Raw genomic sequence first — 27,685 nt, 5'->3', positions numbered from 1 at the left:
TTTTTGTTTTGCTTGTTAGCTGATGAAAACTGGAAGTGGCACCAGAAGTCTGAAGTGGCCCCCCCCCCCCACTTTTGAAAACGTGGCGCCGCCCATGTGATGGGGCTTTCAGTTCAGACAGCTTGCCTTTAGGACTACCGTATGTAAAGTTGGGATGTTGCATACAAACTGTACGTATTGAGGGAGCCTACGCCTGTGCTGCACTTCATACACACTGTGCACGTGCCTATACGCTACATGGCTGCAGCATATAGGCGTAGTGTGTAATGGAGTGCTAGCACGCTCATAGCGTATTACATGTGTGTACTCCAGGTTTTGTCCACATACGTATAGAAAACACACTATAAGTAGGCCTACTATACAGAGAAGCTAGACTACACGTGTACATGCCATGACTGCGCAGTAGTGCAATATAGTTATATTTATCATGTACTACTATAACAAAATTTCTGCACGTCACATGGTATCAATCTCGCCAATCACAAATCTTGCTATTGATAGCGCTATCCCCTATAAAGCAATATACACTCAACATGGGATGCCCCCACCTTCTCACACATTCACTACCAGGCATCTACCAAAATATGGCCCTTCATGCACAGTACTTAATTACACAACAGTCATTGATCTTGGGTCACCTCAAAACTGCGATGCCTATCAGCACCCTTCACGACGCATAATAAAACCAAAGAGAAAATGGTGAAGAGCCAACCTGGTGTTGCATTTAATTAAACTTACCATGACCATTCTTGCCCTGTCTTCATCCCATTTGAGTTTTTCCTTCAGTCCTGACACAGCTACACAGCCAGTTCCCTGGACACGGGCAGCAAAGAAGTATAATTGCATTTTAATAGGAGAGCAACAGAACAAATTGAGACTACTTTCAAGATGTGGGCATTTACAAATGCATGTGCATGCTCTGCAATATGAAATTCATGTGAAAACAAAAGTATGCGACTACACTGCTTTGATACATCCTAATTTAGGAAATATCAAATTACATAATTGATCTCAAGGTAGATACATTGTAAGGGTATAATTCTTCTACATTTTTTTTTTTTGTGTGCAGTTTCCCTGAAGTTCAATAGTCTTGCAAGGTGAGTAGATTTGCTAATGCAAGGCAGACCAGTTACCATTTACCATTAATTGTACAGTTCTGTATAAAGATACTTGAAGTACTCCTTCAATAGTCAGACAGACTGTCTGTGAAATTCATATGGTAGCTAGTGCAAAGGATAACGAACACAAAAATACTTCACAGTTAGGTTATCAAAAAGTCAAGGTCTGCAATCTTGAACATTATCTGTTCATAGATAGCCCCACGAAACATCCTGCCTGATCTTATCACTTTTGATATCATCTGTAATGACTTATCTGGGAATATACGTAGCTGACATTTCCCGTTGTATCACATATGATGTACAAACACCTAGATAGATCCTTGTCATTTGATTGGTTATTTGCTAATGTCCCAATTTACCAAATGTAATCACTCGTGCAATTGTGGCTAAAATTTCTGTGCAATCTTGGATCCATACGATTTGCTCCATCGCAAGCAATGCCGAGAACATGTAAAATGCTTGCGTTTGAAGTTTGTATGTGACAGCACTCTCGCGCAAAGCGCTCAGTGAGCACTCTCAATCTCAGATCCTGCACATTCTCTTTTGTTTCTAAATTCATAAAACATCAAATGACAAGGATCTATTTCAGGGCCCTGTTTTATGAAGAGTTAAAATTGATTATATAGTTGATTTCAACTGTAAGTCTATGGCAGCCTGTGTGGTAAGGAAATTTAAAATCGATGTTATCTTTTGATAAAACGGGGCCAAGGTGTTACATAAAACAAATAATAAATGCTTTTTATTCATAGTGTTAATGGACAGAATATTTGATTTGGTGAAAGAGGAAATTATTGATCCATTCAACTCAGCTGCACCTCGTTGAATGGATTTCATCTTTCATCTCATGAAATACTCTGTCCATTGCACTAATACATATTCATTATTTGTATAATATTGGGATGCTAGAAATGTTGCTGTGGTGACTGGTATGCCTCCACTATGTTCTATTGGGTATACAATTGATACATCTTGATGCGAGATGACAGTTTCATACAGTTGGAAAGAAACTGAAATGACATATAAATCTAAAAGTTTGATGGCACAAACTCAAAACGTATTGAGTAGTTTTACCTTCCTTGATTCAAGTTTCATTTGCCCCTTGCCCCTTGACCATTGACCCCATGGCCCACAACTTTCTCTAGATAGTCACTATCTGATACCTCACCAATTTTGGTTCCAAAACTTTTAGTCATTTTCAAAATATGGAAAACTTTGCAATTCTTGCTTTCTCACATGACATTTGACCCCAAAGCACAAATATTTCCCTACAGAAATATTGCTTATTACTATACCAATTTTAATTAAGTGTATCATACATTGCGTCGTTTCCAGGGTATGGAGAAAATAGTGTAATTTTAGTCATGGTTATGGTACATGTATAATTTTTGCATTTTAACCTGACCCCATGACCCAAAACTTCCTATTACAGACAATCATTGTCAGGAAACTGTTTATGTACCAAGATTCATGAAATTATCTTGAGCCACTTCAGAGATATGGAAGAAAAAATGTGAAATTTCAGAATTTCAGATAGACCTGTAGAAACATACAGATGACCTCTAAGTGAAAACTAAGTTTCGGTAAGTGCTTGAGAACCTGTCTAGCACCATTTCATTTTTTCTTGCAATATATCGAAAGAGTCCACTAAGAAACTTACCTGGCTGACGCGGTTTACCGGAATGATGAGTCGGTTTGGAGTATTTTGAGAAAAATAATTATAGTAGGAAAACCGACTTTTATTTCAGAAGGCTTTGACTAACTCGGTCTCGGGAAAAATTCGACCCTACTTCAGACAATTCACACGCAGTTCGTGATCGCCACATTCTACTGGCCACTGCAGAATTACCAAATGAGGCCTAACTGAATGGACAGGAAAGTGCGTGCTAACGTAATCCTGTACAAACAAAACAAAAATGACAGCGCGCGGTCCTCAGTTGCTGAGACGCGCGGTCTTTGGAGTTTTTGTTGTTGTTTATCAAGCGCCTTTGATTGTTTTAGAGGTGCTTGATTGGCGCACACTAATTTGGCATGCGCGCGTTGTAACAACTCGGACCATTACTACGAGTAGCCAGAACACGAAGCGCTAGTTTATACAGGCCGCTCCCATAGGACAACATTGTACAATCTAATCAGAGGGACAACCATTACAACTCATCCCGCCGTCAAAGCGAAGCCGTGTTATCCCCGAGTCCGAGTTTAGCCTGACCCCGTTCGGGTAAGTTCTGAGACTGAACCTTTTTGGTTAATATTTCGCATTTTCGTCGTTACCCATCGAATATCTTGTCATAACATCATTATCCCGCACATTTCCTAAGCATACGTTCACATTTGGGAGTGAAATTTGACAACTTTTGCAGGCGTACCAGAACTTTGTTTGGGCTTTAACCTGGAGCATGTATGCCCACAAGTTCATAGGGGCAGCTTTATCAACTCTCATTTACATATTTGTATCCCACTTTTTCATTTGGATACCTTAAAGGACAAGTTCACCTTCATAAACATAAGGATTGAGAAAATGCAACAATGTTAGTAGAACACATCAGTGAAAGTTTGAGGAAAATTGGACAATCGGTGCAAAAGTTATGAATTTTTAAAATTTTTGTGTTGGAACCGCTGGATGAGGAGACTACTACAGCTTGTGAGTCATATGCGTACAACAGTATAAAGAAAATATAAAGAAAATTCAACATATTTTCACTTTTTTTCACATAATAAAAGAGCACTTGACTTGGCTCTTTCTAAAGGCAGGGGGAATAATATTACCCATAACATTTGTCGGTAACGAGTCGGGGGAATGTGAACTTTTTTCATAAGATGAAATTTTGTGAAATTCTCTTTATATTTTCCTATATTGTTGTACGCATGTGACATCTAAGTTATTCACACACTGCAGTAGTCTTCTCATCCAGCGGTTACTGCACAAAAACTTCAAAAATTCATAACTTTCGAACGGATTGTCCGATTTTCCTCAAACTTTCAATGATGTGTTCTACTAATATTGCTACATTCTCTCAATCCTTATGTCTATGAAGGTGAACTTGTCCTTTAAGATATGGCGCTAAAACAAACAGTTCTTATCAAAGTTTTATATCGTTCACGAAACTGACTGCAGACGGATGGATGGAAGGATGAATGAACAACCCAAAAATATATTAAAAGGCATAAAAAATATCTACACTTTAGGCTATTTCAATCTGCCCAAAATAGGCATAAAACAAGTTAGGAACACTGCAAATTATTGCCTACTATGATTCATAGCAAAATGCAACCATTTTGAGAAAGTTTGCCATGCACACACAGCTTCCTCACAATAGTACAAGTGTTTATCATCATATGCACACTGGCATTAGTCTGATTTTCGGACCAGTAAAAATCACCGTCAAACCAGTAACTTTTGATATTAGGAATGGACCAGTAAAAAAAAAACCCTGAAAAACTGCGTACCTACTCGTCTGACAGACAGGTCGGACCAGTAGAAAAAAAAAAGGGGTTAGTAAGCACTCCTGTATACCGCAAAGCAAGAATTTCTGCAGCATGAAATTTTCACAAATTTGAGCTGAAGGCCTTTTTTCACAGCATTAGATTTTCGCGAATTGTTACTGGCATTCAACGCATATATAGTGTAGACAAGAACTTCTGTGTGCATTTTATTTGCGTGAATCTTGGCTCTTGGGAAATTTGTGAAATCAAAATGCATTCAAACATTCCTCATTTAATGGAACAGTAATCTTATCTTGGGAGAAACAGACACATGGTCAATGATCTCTCCTTATGAGTAGCCAGTGTAGGACTGTAACTGTACCTATGCCATGGGGCAAAAAATGACAATTTATTGTTCCTGAATGGCTGACTGGCCAGATAAATAAGGAAAATGAAGTCCATAATGACTTGTCTGTCGTATAGATGCCAGATAGCTCATTATGCTAATTGTGCTTGTGACAGTCAATTATGGCCTAAAATTGCCCAAGGTTAATAAAATGGCAGCAACGCTACCAATCTAAAATAATCAACAAAAAAGGTGATGAAAATCTTTTCCAGTTTGTGCACATGGTGCATGCTCATGGCACTGCCTACGTTGTACATATTAACTCATTGAGGACGGACTGATTTTGCTACAACACGCATTTCCCATAGACACCTATACTCGGGACTCGTCCACAACGGGTTAAGGCTAGCCAGCTCATTATGATAATTACTCCATTTGGTCCTTGTTCTTTCAGACAATTGCATTACTAAAAGAATTGAAGCTGGTGTCATAAAAGGATTCATTTGTCATATAAACTATTGACAAGCTTGTGTTATCCTTGTGTTCAAGCTTCCTGCATTAAGGTAATAGCAGCATGTTACATATTATTTTCTTTTCATATTAGATTTTGCTAATTAGCCTAATGAAGTTGTTTCAAACGGAAATTTACTAATCCTTCCACCCTTTAACCACAAATACATTTACAAATTTGCCCATCATTTTTGTGCTGTTTTTCATGTCATATGCAGTAATGGTTGAATATCAAGAATGATATTTTGTTAACTTTCTTGGAATATGCCATTAATAGACCTTGGGCATTGGTTTTTCTCCCGCATATCATATAACTCTGTTTTCTCTTAGTATCTGCTTTGAATATGTGTTTGTTTGTATTGTTGTTCTTGTTGTTTTCTTTAGCTTTGAACCTTTGTATTAAAGTAATTCATTATGTACCAGTTCTTGAATCTTTGTATGCTTCTATCAAATGTGAAACAAAGGAACTTGAATTTGAAGATAATTGGCAATGTGCCATCAATGTTTAATGACTTCAAAAATCTTTAAAAAACCTCTTCCTCTTTTTTCTTGTTTGTTAGTCACATGAAACAAAATAAGAGAAGTACAATTTGCATAAAGAATATTCTGAATCATAGTGACATGCAAATTATAACACTATCCAGCAGGGATTATAGATTAAATTAAAGAAGATTTTTGATATGATAAAATACAGACCAATGACAGGAGTTGTTTAAAGGTAGTTGAGCAGGTTTTTGGTCACAGCATTGAAGGCATGCACAGTACATCAATAAGTATACACATCTTTTTGTTTTGTTTTTTTGTCTGGATATATAGACATCATGAAATAATCGTTGCAGAGCTCTCCTAACTGAGTATCAATTACTTTCTCGCTCAAGGTATAAGGCAAGGACAATGGGTCCTCATCAAAAAAATAACATGAGTTGAGAGCATCCTACACCATTGTTCCTTCCATACCTTTCCTTCTGTCAATACAGGACAAAAGTGTGATGCTATGCTCCCCTCACTCTGCCCCCCCCCCCCCCCTCCAGCAAAATGATCTCCAATCTTAAAGGGACACTGATGCAAATTCATGTATACTGATTCACAGTACCTCCAACATCTCTTATGTGACCAAAAGAATACATTTATCTAAATATGTGTCCTGGGGATGCTTTATAATAATAATTACCTCCGCCAAGGGTGGAGGTTAAATGTTTTCATCACCATTGGTTTGTTTGTTTGTCTGTCTGTGCGCAAAATAACTCAAAAAATTGTGCACGGATTTGGATGAAACTTGCAGGAAAGATGTAAAAAAGACATATGACGTAACAAAGGCTTCTAAATAGAGAAATCCGGCGACTTTTCAGTGGGCTCTCAGAGTGCTTTTCTAGTTTCTACTATCTGAAATCTTCCTTCAGATTATTTGCATGAAATGCTTCCCCCCAAAAAAAACAAAACAAAAAAAAAACCAAAACCTGACAACAGACTTCAAAACCAAAATTTTGTCAGTGACATCCTTACTCAAATAAGTACTAATGAATCACAAAAGACATGACAATACACCTTTCCCTTTTAACTCTTCGAGTGCCACATTCACATGCCAGACTCAGTCAATGCCGTGCCGAGTTTGCATATTATGCTCAAATGTGCAAACTCGTTAAATCCAATCGATAAATCACCCAATGCCATAGTATAATGATAGCCTATCACATGATTCCATTCCTGTCACATGTAGCTTGCATATATGTGCTGATTTAATACCAAGCAGCATTCCCTTATTGAATTTGGGACTTGTAATTCCAAGTGTTTATCACTATTTTGTGCGCAAGAGTCATGCTTCTGCAATAATGCAGCTACTGGTCATTGAAAAGAAAAACAATTCGAGATATGTCATAAAATTTACACCAGCTTCAATTAAATCTCAGACTTTGCTCATTACATGTCCACTGTAACAAAAATCTATAAAAAGTTACATAGAATTTAAAAGCAGAATGAAAGCATGACTTTTTTGCTCTCACGGAATAATGTAGCACACAAGAGGGTTTACACCATGGTACATAAAGAGTCAATAGACCAATCATAACTTGCATGTTTCCCTGCAATATCCTTGGTTGACGTCAGTAACATGGAAAACATACAAGTCTGCTAAGTCCGGGGAAAGGTGCATTCAAATGTCATTTGTTAATCATATTAGTACTTTAGCAATGATTGACAGATGATGCCAGTTGGCAGAATCTTGGTTTGAAAATTTTTTGTGGGTATACAATATGTATATATCCAAGTATCATCTATAGAAAAATAGTACAAATATTCATAGTAAAATGTTTATGGCACATATTCACAGTGCCATAAGTTATTGATGCCGAGGGTATTGTGAATCGATGCAAGTCAAAATGTATTTGCACTGCATAGTTCCTTTAAGTTCCTTTAAGTATACCTGCACATTTTCTGGCCTGTCACTCACTTTGGAGTTGGCCTTCCACACAGTGTCTCCTTCCTTAGACAGGAACTAACAGAGCTTGGCAACATTGTTCAGAGGATCTCAAAAACAGAAAAATCTGAATCTATCTTTGTACACGGGACACAGGTTTTAAGTCATTAGATATCTCCACTGATGCAATATGTACAAGAAATGGTGGCCTTAAAAGTACAGCAAGGCAACACTACAGATAACTGCACGTACATTGAATTTATTCTGGTAAACTGGTTGAATACAATGTACACTGTATCTGTCTTTGATAGTTGTTCAGTTGGCCTTGCACCCCACCCTTTATTTGTTTATTTGAAATGCTTTTGATACTACATGTATTAGTCATACTTTTCTCAGTTTTAGGCAAGGAAAATTCAGTGGAGCTAAAATCTTCTTTTCCATGGTATTATCTCACACAAAGTCATGATAAAACATGCTTCATTTCAAGGAGATGTGAAATTTATTGGCCTTTGGCGCATCAGCAGGCCAACATTGTTTAAAAACACACCTGGCACTCTCCAAGAGTTACACCAGTGCCGTGTCATGAACAATATTGATCTACCAATTTTGGCAACAGCATCTGATCAGAGTTGCACTCCCTCCATTGGCACACCCAGTTTGGGGAGTTGTCACTCCCTAAATTGGCAACCTATTCAGAACATCACACACAGCTGAAGTCAATTATGCCTTTCATACACAGCAGTCCTTTATGTCACAGCACTTTATGTCTTGATGTGATATCAGTCAAGGTTACAAAGGCATAGGCTGCAAACACACACATCCCGCAATTCTATGAGCACCTTCAATGCCCCAAAATGAGATTCTTTTTCCAGGGGGCGAAAGAATGGAGAGGTTGGTAATCCACCTATGCCAAAGCAGTCAAGCGATAAGTGCAACCTTCTTCCACATTCAACTAGATTTGTACATGTGCCATTGAATGATGAAAGCACTGATTGGGCGAGAGGTAAAAAAAGAGCATGCACTGATGGGCTCACAAACATTTTTGATATACACAAAAGATGCATCTGAATGGGGTCAGCCAACTGTTGAAATCAACTGTGCTCAGCCTTGGTGATGATTGCTAAATTTTGCGTGTACATCTTCATACGAGTTTTATAGCAAAACAAGCGCACTTATCATTGGAAAAAAAAAGGTAACTTAGGCAATGATACACTGAGTTTTCATATAGAAAGAAACAAAATGATAGAAGAAACTCTAATCTTTCTATCAAAGCCATTTTTCTGGGCAGCATAACAAAAATTTACATGAATATAGGCAATGAATGCAGACAGCCTTCTCTACACTTTGGGAACCTGGTATACATGGTTCTCAAAAGGAATCATGGGTTTAACAGATAACAAGCTGAGGTTTTGAAACAATATTTTATTTGGATGGTGTGAATGAAAATCCAGATTTAGATGTAATGAGACATTGCTCAATGAGTCTATTTGTGACTGTGCATCACAAAACGAACAAAAATTCGCACACTGATTTTCTGTGAAGACTGAAAATAGGTGAAATGGGTCAACCTAGCCGATCCTGACTTTTTCATATTTTATGAAAGGGCAAGTCTTCTTCTACATTATGCTAAAATCTAGGATCATAAAACGGGCAGGAAAGTGTGTTTTTAAGCAGTTTACCTCAAACACTTTTTGGTAGGAGAGTGTGATTAGGCTTGTCTTAAGAGTCCCCTTTTCATTTCTTACAGACCTTGCACACACTCTTCACTTTCAACTCTCATAACTTTTAACAGGATGATGTTACTGCTTTGAAAGTTGGCATTAACTATGGACAGAATGTGTTAATAAAGGCATGCTCAATTTCAGTTTAATCTGATTATCCCTTCATTGTTGTTACTCCGGTGGTTAATGTCCTGTTTTTTATCCCATTCATCGCACAGCCAGTGTGGCTTGGTAATGATTAAGCGCTTGAATAGTCACTGTACTTCGGAGCCTCTTTTCTCAGTTCACACTTTTCCTGAGTGTGTGCTTTCTTTCCAATATTTAGATAGGTTAGGAGAGTCCACTTGATTTGAGTTATATATCATTTTAAAGCTTAAACTCTGCTCTTTCAGAATATGCTCTTAACTAAAATTTCCTGTTTGGGGACTTTTTGTTTGTTTTGTGATGCAGGGTCACATTTGTTCAACAGTGATTATACTATACAAATGAAATGAAAATATTCACCAAAAGAATACACCTCAAACACCTCTTGTGATACAGGGCTGTCAACCTTTGAGTGAGCTTTTGGAGTGAGACACTGCAAGAAATCAAAGCAACCAATTGGAGGATGGGGTAATGTAGAATGGGGTGTCCCCCCCCCCCCCCCTTTTCCACCATAGGGAGCTTTGACAAGTTTATATTTTGATTGGTGCAAACTGTTGTATACTTTAGTCATGACTTCAATGCAATAGAGCAGGTGCCAGGGAAATCTCGAAACCTTTGGCTTGGGCATATCAAATGTTCAGAATATCAAGGTTTTGGGAGATTTTTTTTTCCCTGCATAGTTTGGGGGTTTGGTATGAGAATTTGTTGATCCAGAGTGAGACGGTTAATACTGGGTGAATACATGAGTCTAATGCTGACTTTACGATATACATATTATGGTATTATTGTATCAATTTCTAATGAACCAACTTAACAACAAAAGAAATACTGATTTGAATGCCTGGAACTAGAGAGAAGTAAAGGTGGATAACAGTCAAATCTGTCTACAATGACTGCCGAAGGGAAACACAAAATGTGATCATTATCAACAGTTGCTCATGTTAGAAAACAAGGTTCAAAGACATCTTGTTTATCATATGTTTGTTGTACTGTTGTCATAAATTCCATCAAAAACTGATCCATACACACTCTCTACACACCTTGCCTACACATTGCGCTCATTGCCAAACAGCATTTTATCTTTAAAGAGTTTATGGAAAGCTCGCAGCAGAGATTAGTTCAATATGCTGGCCTTTTGTAAACATCACAAAATATGCTGACTTTCAGAGAATACTACCATTATTACCCTTTGTGTACTTTGAATGCCAAACAGCACAATAAAACCCATAGCATTGTAAACACTGTCCAAAGTCCTTGAATTGGTAAAAAAAGGGTTAAAAAAGACTAACATACGACAATGCAGTATCTCTATGACTTTGGGTATTGGTTTAGTGCAAAAACAAGGTGGGACTGCTTTGTTACAAAGGTTCCTGCTTACAAAACAGCTGCTGGTCTTACAAGCTCAGCACTGACACCTGTACAGCCAAAGTTTAGAGAGGGCAGCATACAATTACTTGGCTCAAAGTCTGTCATTCAGGGTCTCACATCAGTACATAGAATGGACCAGCCTGAGCCCCACCACTTTTTCTTATCATACATACTGAAATAAATCTTGACATAAAACTTCACAAATAAAAAAGCCTTTCACACTGTTAAAACTGATTTATACTGTATGGTTGATGAAGAGTGAATCCTTCTAAAAAAGGCAACTTGATTTGGAGGATGGACATGCTTTACAAAGTCAGGGGAACTACATCTATTTTGGTTTGGATTCAGGAAAGAAAAATGTTACATTTTTGAGTGGTAACAACATACTATTGAGTCTTCCTCAAAATTCAATTCGAAATTCAATTCAATTCATTTTTATTCGTCCAATAAAAAGCATAACAGGAAACTCATCGCGGGATTTTCACATATAAATGTCAAAGCATAACAAATACAATATATACATAAAAAAAGAACACCACGGAATAGCACTTGACAAATAAGTAATAATAATAATAAATAGAAGAGAATGAAACCCAAATATATGTGTTGATTGAGTGAATAGAGCAATAAAATACATGTACATCAGTGAAAGTTTGAGGAAAATCGGAATATCCATTCATAAAGTATGATTTTTTTTTTGAAGTTTTGGTGGTCAATGAGTTACATGCAGCTGTATCAGAAGACTTCTATGGATCATGACATTACATATATGCACTGCCATATGAAGACAATACAAAGAAAATTCTACTTTTTTTTTTCACTTTCTAGTATAATGAACGAGCACTAGACTTACCGCTTCCAGAAAGTAAGGGGAATAATATTACCCTTGATGTATGTCAGTGACAAGTCCAGGAAATGTGTACTTTTCACATGAAATTATATTTTGGGGAATATTTTGTGGTATTATATGATTAAATGCACTAGAAGGTATTGTACAGACTATACAGTGTGAAGAGTATCTTTGTAATTAAATCTAGATAGAGTTCTCGTCAGAACTGTCAGCATTAAGAATTAACAATTTTGTGTTAGGCAGTAGCAAATTCTATTGAAGAAGGAATTTCTTACTTTTATATATATATCAACAGTCCATTTTGACCAGAGTTTCTGTAATATATTATTAAACAACTTTATGTGCAATGACAGCAAAACAATTATGCCTAAGTGGTTTTTTGCATCAAGTTCTACGGTGATATCAGATGAGTTTCACATATTCTAGAATGTTTAAGACGCATCATCTAGAATTGTATGACAGCATGACTTTGTGTGGACACAATACAGCAGGCACAGTATCTGCAGTGCCATCTAAAAACCCTTTTTAATACGCCCAGGCAATGAGCTTTATAGCTTGCCACGCTTTGTCATCAGCATTCAGTATATTCATTAAACTTTTTTTTTTCCTAAACCCACATCTGTAGATTGTGCCTCAGTCCAACAGGAAGGCCATGGTGATACTTAAGGGATTAGAGGGATTCAGGTAATCTCTATTCACTCACAGTTTCTTTCAGACCTCTATGCTAATTGTTGCAGAAAGCACTTCAGCATGTGTGTAACTTGGTGCACAAAGCTCAGTTAATCCCTTTGGTATGACATGATAATATGATATGGACTGGCCTTCAAGGGAATATGACATTTATTGCCTTAACTAGAATTGTACTGCCAAGTTGAGGATAGGGGCAGTAAAATTTTATGAGGGCAGGTAATGTTGTATCGCCCGAGAGTAGTCAGTCCATATCATTCTGATTAAATAAGTCAGATGTATAGAGCAATCTTGAAAATACAGTGTATTGACAATGCAAAGGGGCAAAAAAAAAAAAAAAGGGCAACTTGTCATGCATGCACGGCGAGCCATCTTTAAATTGATAAATGCGTGAACACATGCCAAGTGGAGTCAAAAGGGGCCTGAGCTTTCGATCCAAACAGAATCTTTGTCGGAGGCAAAATGACAAGCAAGCAGGGAAAGCAATCACATAAGGACTTCACACAACAAGAACAGTCCGGAACAGGCTGGGTACACAGAACAAAGAAAACAAAGGGGAGGGTGGGAGGTCACAGGCAAGGAGCCCAACAGGTAAAGGGAGGGGGATTAGAGCAGGAGGGTGGACAGACAAAAGGCAGAGGAGGGGGGACAGACAAAAGGCAGAGGAGGGTAGGTAATGATCATGAGGATCATGGGGGCAACCACTGAAGGAAAACGATGAAAAGGGAGGCAACATCAAAGAAGATAAGGAACACCAGAGGGATAAAGAAAGGGAAATTCCTGTTAACTTTCATCAGAGGGCAATACTGTAATTAAAAAACGAGGAATATCCATGTACATTTTAATTTCGCGATTTTCGCGAGAGCCAAGATTTGCGAAATTAAAATGCACATGAACACGCATACATGACTGTCAAAGTGGGGTAATAAGATGTAACAATTACATTGCTCAGCTGTCTGATGTGGATAATAACAAGCACTGAAATGTCCATACTGCACAATATTTCATAATTTGTGATTGTAAGCAGCACATCTTGGGAAACCTCACTCCTCTTCATAATGTAACATTACATGACCAATGCAAAATGGAGGAATTCTCCATGGTAGCCACGGAAACGTACTCTCCGAGTGGTGAAAAATACTCGGCAATGCTGTGAAACAATTTTGTTCATCAAAATCAAACCAAGCAGAGGTTGACATCCACTTAAGCACACACCACCTAGGGACTTACTGTGTGACAATAGATGACACTCATAAAACCATAAAGGAAATATTGAAGGACCTGTACACCTCTGCCAACTTACCTCCGCTATATTCAAGACACTGGTATGATCCATATTCAGCTCAGCCGGCACTGATTGGACGATGAACCTCCCGTCGTCAAGACGATGAAGACCAAAGCCATTGCCAAGGATCTTTAATTTCTTGATTGCTCTCACTATGTCATCACTAGAGATAAAGAGAGAAAAAAAAAGAGGAGAAAAAAAGAAGACAAATATTAGGAGTTATGATGAAAAATTTCCAGCATCAACAAGAAACTGCAACATAAGATTAAAGCTGTTTTTGTCCAGTTTCAAAAAGCCAGAGCCCTGATCAAGAAAGGAGTGGTTGTGTCTCAAAGGATAAGATGACTGTCAATCAAAAGGTCCCAAGTTTTAGTCCCCTGGCTGCAGAAGTTGTGCCCTAGGGCAGGGCTGCACACTAACCCATTTCTTCTACTGGTCCAACCTGTCTGTCGGACCAGTTGGTACCCAATTTGTCAATTTTTTACTGGTAAAGTCCTGAAAAAGTCACTGGTCTGACTGTGATTATTACTGGTAAGGACCAGTACCAGTGTGCAGCATTACCCAAGGTAAATACACTTTATCCCCATTTATACCTAGTTCAGTGCTTCTCAACCAGTGGGCCACAAAGCTCTTGCAGGTAAAATTTTCGCTTATTGGAGATGACAGCATTTTTCGTGGCATGAAATTTTTTTGCAAATTGCCGCTGGCATTCGATGCATATAGTGTAGGCAAGAACTTTTGCATGCAATTTGATTTTGCAAATCTTGTCTCTACCAAAATTAACAAAATTAAAATGCACATGAAAATTTCTGGGTTTACAGTACTGACCCTGTGGTTGCTTGCTTACAAGCATTTATTGCTTCCTTAGTGGTCACAATAATAAAAACAGAACATAAGCAAACAGAGAAAATGATCTAAACAATGTAGTCACAATTGATAATAATACTAATCATCATATTTCAAACAAACCACAAAGCTTGCTATGATGTGGGTAAAAAGGGTCTTGAATCATTATTACCTGTGCCAAGTAGGCTATGTTTTATTCAACATTGTTTTGTTTGTCTGCCTGTCTGTTTTTATTTTTTTATTTTTTCTGTTTGTTTGTTCTTTTGTCTGTTTGCAAAATATCTCACAGAGTTATGAACATCTTTGGTTGAAATTTTCTGGAAAAATGTATTGTGCCACAAGGAACAAGTGATCAAATTTTGGTACTGATCCAGATCACTATCTGGATTCAGGAATCTTTTTTGAATTTTTTGAAGGATTCTTTATCACTGGGAAATAGGGCCTTTATTAGCATAAGAGTATACATGGGTGGAAATGATCAGATAGGCGGAGGTCTGCGCTCTCCAAATGCTTTTCTGGTTTATCAATATCATATCGTAGAATGAATAGCTCATGATGGACTTTGAAGGCAGGAAAAAACACGCATTGCTGCACACCACTAGGTGGTGCCTTCATATCAAAAGTACAATTTACGAAGGCATGGATAATCATTAAATTCACTTCCCACAGTCGTGTGCTTTGTCTGAACAAGCAAATATTTGCTTATCTGATGAAGTAAGCATCCTTTCTATTGATGTTGGACAGTTTGCTTCCAGGCACCAAATTTCATAATCATAGCAAGCTAATATATGATCACACACGCAATGTTTGCTATAGTACGGCCAGTGACGTAAGAAGAAGCCTCACAATCCACAAAATCAAATCACAAGTATAGAGCGTTTGCGGGTCATGTCAACAAAGAATGCCGCTGGGCAGTCGCTCATCTATTATGCAGGTCACAAACGCACCTTTCAGGCTTCTGTAACAATCAAATAGATACTGCATCAGCTTATTAGGCCCCTAGCATGCACAGAGAATTGAAACACGCTGGTCTGTTTGCCACACCATTGGAATGGAGAGATCCATCATTCTCATCAGGGGCACCAATCACAAGCATAGTTTTTTTTTTTTCTTTTTTTTTTTTGTCTCAATTTGCATCATGTTTGTTCTTCGTGACTGCTACAGTCCCTGCGTTCACATTTAGTCCCCAAGATGCATAGTGCTATTAGCTCTGTGGGACTTTCTCATCGGAAAACTCGCTGTGAACACTCATTGGGACTTGTTCCTCCCCTCCCCTCCCCCCCCCCCCCCCCCCCATGGGGTATGGGGAGAGTGACCTTCGGTCATAATTTACAGTATAGCACCCAGCTGTAGTCATCAACTAGAAATATCACTTAAGGTAATTAATACCCCCGCCCCGTGACGACAGTCTTACCCAAGGAATGATCTTTCCTTGATCTTCTGCCATTTAAATGCCGTTACCATGGCAACGCAGCTTCCGACATGTCCGAAAAATATGTCTTGCACATCTTCCCACCAAGGCTATTGTGTGTGCCACATTTCATAAGCTTTTGTCAAAAACTGAGGAAGTAGTTCAATCCACAAGATCTTTCCTTGATCTTCCACCATTAATATGCCGTTACCATGGCAACGCAGCTTCCGACACGTCCAAAAAATATGTTTTGCACATCTTCCCACCAAGACCAATGTGTGTGCCACATTTCATGAGCTTCAGTCGAATACAGAGGAAGTAGTTCAATCCGCAAGATCTTTCCTTGATCTTCTGCCATTTATATGCCGTTACCATGGCAACGCAGCTTCCGACACGTCCGAAAAATATGTCTTCCACATCTTCCCACCAAGATCAAGGTGTGTGCCACATTTCATAAGCTTTGGTCAAAAAACTGAGGAAGTATAGTTAAATCCGCAAGATCTTTCCTTGATCTTCTGCCATTAATATGCCGTTACCATGGCAACGTACTTTCGGGTACTGTCAAAAAATGCGTCTTGCACATCTACAACCAAAGGCACACATCTGTACCAAGTTTCATGGAAATTGGGCAAAAACTGAGGAAGTAGTTTGCAACACAAAATTTTCCATCATTTTGGCTCATAATATGTGAGCTGTTACCATGGCAACATACTTTTTGTCACTGTCAAGAAATGTGTCATGCTGACCTATATCCTAAGACAAACATTCAATATGAATTCCATGAGAATTGGAAGAACACTGATGAAGCAGTTTTGCCATGAAGCATTTTGCCCTATATTTTACCAATAACATGCCGTTACCATGGCAACGCACTTTTTGCCACTGCGGAAATATGTGTCTTGCACATTAACATATTCAGACGAACATCTGTACCTAATTTCATAAAAATTGATCAAAAACTGTGGGAGGAGTTCGCGACGCAAGATTTGTACCCATTTTTGCCCATAATATGCCGTTACCATGGCAACGTACTTTTGGGTACTGTCAAAAAATACGTCTTGCACATCTACAACCCAAGGCACACATCTGTGCCAAGTTTTATGGGAATCGGTTGAAAACTGAGGAAGTAGTTCGCGACGCAAGATTGCAACGGACCGACCGCCCGACCGACCGCCCGACCGACCGCCCGACCGACCGCCCGACCGCCCGACCGCCCGACCGACCGTCCGCTGATTCCTATATACCCCCTTCAAACTTCGTTTGGCAGGGGTATAAATATGTGCATGAGTGTGAAGTCCGATTTCAAGTGAAGTGGTAAGGCTCACCCCAGGCCCCAATTTCTCACCCCCACCCCCCTCCCCCATCCCCCTCCTAGCTCGGAGACAGTCAAGATACCGGTGTGTGGATGGTCAGTTGTAAAAAAGATAAAATCTCTGAGGACTGTCCCTGCGATGCAGGGTGTAATAGCAATGGTGTCTAATGTCAACATGTTTTTTTTTTTCTTTTCTATACTAAATTGACTTCAGTTGACTTCAACTGAATTGAAATTGAATTGAATCTACACAAATTATGCCCAGTTCATGCTTAGATGTGGCACAATGATATACAATTGTACCTGGTACCTTTCACTCCAGCGCCATCTCTAGCCACACTGTGCACAGTCAGTAGGCCTACATCTTTAAGGCCAAGTAAAAGGCAAACGCTGACCATTTTTTATTTTCATACCTACTGTAGACAAGATGTAAAGATCTAGCATATATCTTACCCCATCTATGTTAACCCTGCAATTCACTACTTCAGCAGCAATAGGAAAAAATATTGCAAAAGTAGGAATTTCACCCGCATCATATACATCACTATTTGCTGGTATTCAAAAAAGAAAAAGAAAAAAAGCAAAACCAACAATAGAATTTCAAGGGTGAATAAAGCTTCAATCTTCTTTCCTAAATCCAGGTACACAATGTATAGTTGACAGGTATCTTAGTAGGAGCAGTAGTAATTGTTGTACTAGGTGTAAGATCAATATCAGCAGTAATAAAAGCAGAAATGGAAGTAGAAGTAGTAGTAGTAGTTGCAGTGTATAGTGGTGGTACTGCTGTAAATGCGGCATGTTTTCCAGGTGTGGAACATTTTTTTTTTTTTATTGGACAAAGTAAGAGCATTAAAAATTTGAGAAGATATCAAGATGTGTGCAGAAATACTGCAGCAAATTTACAAACAATGTGCGCTAAAAAAAAGCCCAATGCAAGATATCAGTTAATTGAAAGTTTCAATTTCTTCAGAAATAACAACATTGCAAGTAGCTGCAGCAGCAGCAGCAGTAGTAGTAGCAGCAGTGGTATCAGTAGCAGAGTAGTTGAAACAGAAGTGGTAGTATTGTCATGATTACGGTATTATATATTCAATGTTTGTTAACCCTTTAGCAACTGAAGATTCTGTATTTATATAACAGAATATGATTCCCTGGAAGGTACAACAAAATTCTCTCATTTCAACAACTTTCTAAATGATGCAAACTAGCGCATTGAATGTTTATTTTTGTCTATTCTTAGTTATGTTTATTTGAAAGCCTATTAAGAGTTTACCAAGTGAATGGTGTGTAACAGAAATAATTCTAACATACTTATGTTGACCTTTAACCTCTTTCAAATTATACAATCATGTATACGATATGAAACAACTTAACCCTAAAAGGGCCGGGGGGGGGGGGGTGAATCAACCCAACTCCACATTTTCCGCGACCATGCTGCAGCACAAATTTTTTTACCTCGCCACTCACTGACTTTTTACTTTCAAATCTCGCACATCTTATGACACCTTTTTTGCGAAAATCGGACATACAATTACGACGCTGCACGACCTTTTATACATGCTTGTCAGACCGAAAATGACTCAAAAGTGTGATTTTGTGCACAAAGTCTATGCAAATGGAGTTTTCTCACCTTATTGAAAAAGATATGATTATTTTCACTTTCAATGGCTGAAATCAATTAATTTCAGCATAATCATGCTTAAAATAGGTTCTGTAATAAATTTTGCGGAAAAAAAAAAGAAAAAACAAAAGGTCGTAAAACCCCAAAACAAAAGATGTACGTTGCTAGGAATGCTACATGGAATAATGTCACCAAAAATTACATGTAGGATGCCATTAGCTTTATTTTCTGAATTAGAGCAAAATTTATGATTTCATGCACATAAATCAATATAAAATATAAGAATGAAAAATTACATTTTTTCTTTTATAGGTTGGTAGATTACGTGACAAGTAATGTATGTGCCAATTTTCAGGGCGATTGCATGATTGAGGGCCGAGATCTTGGGGGGGGGGGGGGGGGGGGTTGAATCAACCCTCTCCCGGCCATAGAACAGGCCAAAAAGCCCAGCCTGGTTAGGGTTAAAACTATCAACAACAGCAACAACAACAACAACAACAACAACAACAACAACAACAACAACAACAACAACAACAACAAAAATGGATGTGCAGTTTCAGTCATTTTGGGGAGTAATAGGACGGGTGGTTTAGGGCATTTCAGTGCCCAATGGGTTAAGACTGAAGCCAAGGCTAGCCACTATTCATCCTGAGCCCAGTACTTACAGACTGACATCCTGCGCTTGCCGTGATTTGCCCCTGGTCATCCGCACTTTGTGATGGAGTTCTTCCAAGCTCAAGAGACCACCATTGCGGTGCTGCGTGGCCAGGCACACCTCAATGATCTGGACGCCAATTTCGTAGTAGAAGTCCCCAACGCCAAGCATTTCAGACCAGAAACCTTTGCCAGCTGAGTGAGGATATGATAAGTTTAGAGTGATTTGTGTTAAACATCCTCAAAAGTGGCTTTAGACAATGTGTGCGTTGATAGAGAGGGATGTAAAAGGGTTATTTTTTGTTTGTTTGTTTTTGCAAGAGCAATAAGTAACTTAACACTATTCTGAGATCTCCCAACACATTTATTGAATTATATTCTGTGCTTCAAAAAACCAAGCTGATAAATTGTGAATACAGCTGGTCATGTACTGCATTAATGTGCTATATGCTATGACGTGCACATTGTGAAGGACTTAGGCCTACACTGTGGCTGGCCTACTGCATGTGTGCACTTGCACACAAGTAATAAAGCATAATTGCTTGAAAGATTTCTACCACATGTCACTGATATTCGCATACCATGAAATAATCATTTATTATGTATCTATTCATCCATCTCATTCAAAGAGGGTAACCGCATCAGTGGTTGTACACTGTTGTTCTTGGTGGCCCTGTATCAAAATACAACATCACATAACTAAAACATGAAAATTTCTGCTATGTATTATGGAAACTGATCATTCAAGCCTTTACAGATTAATCTACATCAATGGGAGAAATTCCCATCTGCCCTCAATAGCAGTCCAGTTTACCTGTGTAAATACATAGCTTGTGTAAATATGGGAATCTACTCCCGAAACAGTTCTAGCCATTCTTCTGTGTAATTTCCCCAATATTTCTCCATTTGTTTTCATCACAATATCGAAACATGTTCTTAAAAATGTGATTTTTAACTTTTGACGTAAACAATTTGTACCTGCAATCATCTAAATGGATAACTGGCTTGGTTATGTATATTAAACATTTTCTTGAATAAAGAAATGATTCAATCAAAGTAACTCACAAGCGAGGGGGTCTACACCGATAGTGGCACACATGTCCTGGAACTGCATCCTGAACTCTGGGTTCTTCTTGATCTCTGACTTGTGGTTGGCAGCAAACTCCTCCAAGTTGGTGCGGAAGACCTCCAGCTGACGACTCATCTGGTTCAGTTGGTCTTGCGCAATCTCAGACCCTTTGTCTTTGTACTTAGCCTACAGGCGATGGATGGAAAGTGGTTAGAAGATGCCTCAAAAACAGGATATCAAACAAGCATGCTTTCATCCATGTGCATGATATGTTAATTATCAAAACTAGATGGCATTTAGTCATTAAAAAAAAAAAAAAAAACACAATTCATATTTATACATACAACCTGTACCATCCATCAAAAGGAAAATTTTGAAAGTTATCACTTCTACTTAACTTAGAATAAGCTCGGGTCTAGACTTCTGAACTGTAATTTACTGATGAGATTTTGAGTTGTTGAATGAAACAACAAAGGAAGTTGTTGAATGAAACATTTAGTTACTGAATCTGTGGCCCCGTGGGATAAATCGCTGTCATTCCTGGAGCAAACATTCTATGCATTGAATCTTGACTCAACTTCCCTTTCATACACCATCCCCCACCCCCACCCCCAACCCCCACTCCCCCCCCCCCCACAAAAAAAGTTCTCCGCATCTGTTCAAGGTCGTTTAAAGATTGTGTATACTGAGGGTACTGATTACATCACTACAAAAGACTGTTCCAAGTTTTTCTTTCATTTAAATTCACACAGGTAGCACCTCAATGGCTTGATCTTCACAACATCATATTGACATTGTATATTGTGTCCTTTTCATAATGCTCCCCCCCCCCAAAAAAAAAAAAAAATACCACACCCAATTTAATTTATTACTTAACCCCCATCAAGTGTGTCCCCCTCTTAGAATGTTGAAGTAGAGCCAGAAATACACAAATGAAAGCAGTATATAATTTGCAATAAGAACCTGGGCTGGATATGACATTGCATTGGCTACAGCAGTGCGGGAAACCCGCTCACGAGGACTGCCCCCCAGTAGGAGCACTGCCCCGCCTCATGAGGCCCCCCATTCACTTTTTATTCATCTCACATCTGACGTATAGATTGTTGCAACTTTGCACGGTGATTTTTTGTTACACACACATGCCCACTATCTATGATGAAAAGAAGAAAAAATTCTGTCTGTTTTTTTTCTTTCAAAAATCGAGTTTTCATCAACCGACGCAGAGCGACCCATCAAAACACGGGCACCAGCGTCTTCGCACAATGCAAGACTGCCGCACCTAGCAGCCTGATCCGACTTAATATTTTTGGTGCTTTTTTCTGCGGCTCTCACCTCTCCGCACACGAATCAGCCTCGTGAAGCTGAAGTCTGGTATCTTTTTTACAAAAATTCGTAACGAGGGGGGCGGGCAGTCCTCGTGAGCGGGTTTCCCGGACTGACACTGACAGGGAAGAGGGAAGGGCAGAGTATTCAACCTGCTACTTTGGACTTTGGTGGACTTTTATGCTCAGGGAGTCAAGCCCAGGGTCTTACTCTTACACTGTAATACATAGTGAAAAAAAAGGCAGTGTAATTTATACAACCACACGCGTGTTTCTTTACCATCCAGCCACACGCACATGGTTGAGTAACCATGACCCGAGCTGAGTCGCTGGATACAGCCACACGTTGTATACTGAACATATCTAGATACATAAATTTACAGAGAAGCTGGCCCCATCGCTGTATTTATGGGAAGCCCGCTGTGTCTCACCTTCCTGGCCCACATCATCATGCAGTGCATGACTACGACTCGTACGAGGCCGTGAGGACATCACATCTAAAAATTAACCTCATTTTCATAAACAGAGACTAGAGTAAAATATCCCGTTTGCAGCAGTTTAAGCATTGTTAAGGGTTTTTCCAACTTGTGAACAAATCAGGCAAATTATTTTCAACCATTTCATGATCATAGACAAGATTATTCATTAACGCAATTGTTTTCATAAAAGAAATTAACCATTGACCAACGCAGTTTTCATGATTTACCAGGGCAAAACCCGGCACAATTTTCGCCGATAAGGGCGATATGCGACGTAGTATTTCTGCTTGCGGCACGATGTACAATCTCTATGCAATACGCGCGTGCTCCGCGATCTTTAGCTGAAACGCCTTCACATGTCTCGCAAACATTGCGTAAGCGCCAATTCCCATTGCGAAAGCACGTGAAAATAGCGTGCGCACATGCATTGGCCGCAAACAAGATCGCAATTCTGGCAGTGTTGTTGATGTCTTTCTCGTGTTTTTCCCGTTATTTTTCGACAGTAACATCCACTTTCCGAAAAAAATGGCGGCCCACATCGGCGCGCGAAAGTTCTATTTTACGTGAGGATGTGTTTTCAAAATCCATGAACATCGAGAAAACGACATAAAATCCAGTTTCTTGGACCATTGTTTCTTAACTGTTAAGAAGTACCGAAAATTTCATTTTGGATGCGATATGTTGTCATTTCGGTGAGAAAATTTCACTTTCGTCAGAGATTGTGCCCATTTTATCGGTTGGTTTTTGTTGATTGCTAGTGTGTTAGTATATGTGTAGTGTGCATGTAACAGTGCAGTGCTGTGTTTAGCGGTATATTACCCTGTATGTTGTACCTGCCGCGAACGGCTGCACGGCCGCTTACTGACGCAGTTACTCTAGTGAAAGAAAAAGGCAGTGTAATGTATACAACCACACGCACATGGTTGCATAACCATGACCCATAAGCCGAGTCGCTGGATACAGCCACACGTTCCTTTATACTGAACATACATAAATTTACGGAGAAGCTGGCCCCATTCGCTGTATTATGGGAAGCCCGCTGTGTCTCACCTTCCTGGCCCACATCATCATGCAGTGTACGACTACGACTCGTACGAGGCCGCAAGGACATCACATCTCAAACATGGCACATCCTCAAGAGGGTGAGCCATGTTTTCCTCAGATGACTGGAACTCTACATTGTACAACGGTTTACCTTACGCTTCTAACTAGTATAGTCTAGTACTAGAAAACGCTACCACAACGCTACGAGAAGTTCAACCCATGCAGTTTATGACTAACACGCACAGCAATGATATGGGACTACACCGGGACTTCCCTAATCGTTGCACGGACTCTTCAATTTCGTGGACTGATGGTATGAAATTCGCCATAGTATTATCCGTAAAATAATGACAGTGGTGTCACCTGAGCAAGTTTCTGCTTGTTTATTTTCCCAAGTCCTGCAGCTCGCCTCATTTTAGACGAATGTTAGCAATTTTCATCAACTTCTGGAAATGTACTGAATGACGCTGTCTCGCCGATAGGTAGTTGTTGTTATTGATGTTTATACTGATCTTTATCATTGAACGTAGTCTTGAATTGAGTCACTCTTACATTTCCGCACCATCAAACCACCACCGCATCGCGCACAAGCAATCTTCTCCTTTTTCTTCAAGATACTCCTCAACGTTCCGTCTGTAACCAAACGAGGAGGAAAAATTTAACAAAACAAAGATAAATCAGTGTCTGGTTTTTCAGATCTAGATAGACTAACAAGGAAGTACGGGTGCCTTCTTGGAACGATCGTGGAGGGTTTTTTTTTTGGGGGGGGGGTGGGGGAGCTCACTTTTAGCATACAATAACTGATCATCTGTATAGCGCCTTTTCTATTACTTCGAGTATGTGAGGTACATAATAATGTTTTTCTAGCTGTCTTGTGTTTGCTGAACACCATGTCAACATCGCTCCTTTGATCATACTGAGCGAGATTGATCCTGATGAAGATGTGATTATCATATATTCAAGATGGCTTGTATAATGATTCTACTTTGGCTTTCCAAGTACTTTGTTTCATATTTCTGTTCAAATTTTTTTTTTTTTAATGTGTCATTTCTGTTTCATCTCCAAAAGGCAACTGAATGCACATGCCAGCTCTTTTTTGAATTCTGATATCAAAAAATATTCTAGTTAAGATTTAATAGCAATATATGAGGCAATGAGGATTCCATTCTTTCATGCAGTTGTTGCTGGTGATCTATATAATACCACCCTAGCACGACTCAACCTATGATGTGACTGACACATTTTATTAATTGAGTTTGATGAACCAAAATCATCACTTTCACTGAAAGGAAAACAAGTCCCTTGGGATGAAAGGCACTATATGTAGTTTTTTTTCCTAATTACTGTGCAATATTATCTGTGTGTAGAATGCTTATAAATTATGGGTATATAATTTTGTGCTGACAAAAAAAAAATTGTACTTGCGTATTTTACTAAGCAAAAAAAGAAATAAAGAAAAAAGTATCATAGATCATGTGAAATGAGTACATGCATGTCAGAACACTTAATGGTGGCAAGCGTGTGGGCGTGTGTATGCATTTTGTACATTTAGTGGAAATGCATACGCTTGCAGATTATAGGGAAGGCAAACCCAAAAACAATGTGGATTGAGTGAAAGCAGCAACATTAGTAGAACACATCAGTGAAAGTTTGAAAAAAATCGGACAATCGATGCAAAAGTTATGAATTTTTAAAGTTTTGGTGTTGGAACTGCTGGATGAGGAGACCACTAGAGGTTACTGTATTACGTATGAGTGGACAATAATATGAAGAAAATATAATAATAATAATAATAATAATAATAGCTGGTTTTTATATAGCGCATTTCACACACACTATAATAAAAATATAAAGGAGATTCAACAAAAATTCACTTTTCTGGCATTATGAAAGAGCACTTGACTAACCACTTTCAGAAAGCAGGGGGAATAATTGCTACCCTTAACATATGTCAGTATCAAGTTGATGGAATTTGTAATTTTCATGAAAAATGAATTTTTGTGGAATTTTCTTTATATTTTCTTTATATTGTTGTCCACTCATACGTCATAACCTCTAGTAGTCTCCTCACCCAGCGGTTCCAACACCAAAACTTTAAAAATTCATAACTTCTGCATCGATTGTCCTCAAACTTTCACTGATGTGTTCTACGGTGTACTAATGTTGGTGCTTTCACTCAATCCACATTGCTCTTTGGGTTTGTGTTCCCTTACAGTATTACCAGCTTCATCATACCTACATCGTGCTCTCCCCCTCCCCCATCCCTCACACCAAACACCCTCCAGACCAGTACAAAGTTAGTTTGAAAAGAAAGAGTGAGATTTTCTATGCGAAATGATAACAATTTTATCCAAATCTGATGAAGATAAAGGAAGTAATATATATGATATTGCTCATTTTCATGAAGCAGCTCTTCAATGGTCCAGATGAATATGCAAATAGCGAACAGACGATGTCAGCCCCTCACAATTTGCCATTAAACAGTTAGCACATAGAATTTGGGATTTACATTTTTTTTTTTTTAAATGCAGTTATGCCACAGTCTCTAGACCTGATATATCTGACTGATCATTTTATAAGTTATCCAACCAGGAATATATTACACTTTACACTTTCATAGTAGAAAAACTGAATTATTAACATTTTTTTGTACACTTCCAATGGAAAATTTGAGGTAATGACATCATGAGCCCACTCATTTACATATTCATACCAACTGTTTGACATTTCATAACTTTTAATTTTCTTACAATTTTTGACCAAACTTTCACTGTCGTGCTTGTCATACTTTACTCTTTCTTTTCAGACTAACTTTTATCTGGACCAGAATTCCCCATTAAAGTTACTCCCCCCCCCCCCCCCTCCACACACACACACATACATCTATACAATCTCTGCACAGTATTAAACCGTTATACTTTCATTCTTCTTCATGTGCTTGTTCAATGATTGTAAAAATACAAAATACACACATCAAACATTTTTGTACTTTTTTTGCATGTTTACTTCCATGGAAGAAACAACCAATTTCAAAACAAAATTTGTATGAATTTAGAATTTCAAAGAATTTCAAAAACACTGACATGAGCTGAGACAAAATCAAAAACAATTCTAAGCAGATAAGCATAGAGCACACATATGAACAACTTATTTGTTTGTATCATGAACAATGTTGGATTCAACCAACAAAAAATAAAGGGTAATGTTCAGTAGGCACCTATGTGAATACAATATTACAAGAATGCATGTGTAACTAAAGCTTGTGATAGACAAGGGAAACATTTCACAATATCAATAGTTTTAGATGTTCATACGCAGAGAAAACTAGACAGGGGGAGATAATTTTGCAAATCAAATTCTCAATACAGTGGTGCAGAGTTTAAAGGTCAACAACATGCATTACATGTATTGTACACAGTCAACTGATAGTTTTTTCATATGAATCTGGTTCCAAGTTTCTCCTGTATCAAATCAATCATTTCCTAAATTTTTAGGAAATCTCTGGAAGAAGTTATTATCATGCGGGAATGAAGGTTATGTATCCCTGTCAATAAGACACCTACCTCAAAAGAAAAGAGAGAAAAAAATCCCTATTGTTTCATGCCTTTGATTCTTCCTCCTTGTCAGTGGAAATAGAATTAATTTTGCATTTTTTAATGGGTGGTATGAATGTCTCTTATACACCTGTACAACGTAATATCGGTTCAGAAGTTCAGGTCAACAAAATAAAGTGTACAAGTACTAAAAACTTCCACACTTTATTATAATTTTGTGCTGGTATGACACCACACGCGATGCCAATAAAAAAAATCCACTTGGGGATTTTTTGTTTTGTGTTTGTTTTCTTAAATGTCAATGGAGCTTATTGGCGATTGCCTTCTGTTTAAATTGATAATACAAGTGTACTGTACTGGATGTTTGATGGCTCATAGGGTACTCTGTAGACCAAATATTTCATGAGATCCTTATTTTTGCAACTTTCACGAGTCAGGTGTGATTTGCAAATCTAAAATCAGGTGAAAATATAACTCTGATCCCTATAAAAATGTAATGTGTGTGCAT

The 27,685-nt window shown here is 38.5% G+C and overlaps 1 protein-coding gene across 1 annotated transcript; it reads right to left on the bottom strand.

Moving 5' to 3' along the window:
• Positions 1 to 657: 657 nt before the first annotated feature.
• On the bottom strand, positions 658 to 24,099 carry LOC139730061 (vacuolar-sorting protein SNF8-like). The gene is made up of 5 exons (XM_071640972.1): positions 23,987 to 24,099; positions 20,775 to 20,964; positions 19,721 to 19,904; positions 13,884 to 14,028; positions 658 to 813 (listed from the first exon to the last, which is right to left on the bottom strand). The coding sequence occupies exons 1-5, from the start codon at positions 24,035 to 24,037 to the stop codon at positions 658 to 660; spliced, it is 726 nt and encodes a 241-aa protein (XP_071497073.1). The 5' UTR covers positions 24,038 to 24,099.
• Positions 24,100 to 27,685: the final 3,586 nt, after the last annotated feature.

This window comes from Diadema antillarum, unplaced genomic scaffold, assembly GCF_040938485.1.
Source record: "Diadema antillarum isolate AM-2024a unplaced genomic scaffold, OU_Dant_1.0 seq00000288_RagTag, whole genome shotgun sequence".
Lineage (NCBI taxonomy): Eukaryota > Metazoa > Echinodermata > Echinoidea > Diadematoida > Diadematidae > Diadema > Diadema antillarum.
The sequence above is the reverse complement of the archived record's forward strand: the minus strand, read 5'-3'. Positions and strand labels throughout refer to the sequence as shown.

Coding starts and splice junctions, on each gene's coding strand:
- LOC139730061 (XM_071640972.1), bottom strand. CDS start 24,037: ATGAGGCGAGCTGCAGGACTTGGGAAAATAAACAAGCAGAAACTTGCT. Junction 20,965..23,986: donor ACAAGCAGAAACTTGCTCAG/GTGACACCACTG, acceptor CATCGCCTGTAG/GCTAAGTACAAAGACAAAGG. Junction 14,029..19,720: donor CAAGCGCAGGATGTCAGTCT/GTAAGTACTGGG, acceptor CTTTATCTCTAG/TGATGACATAGTGAGAGCAA.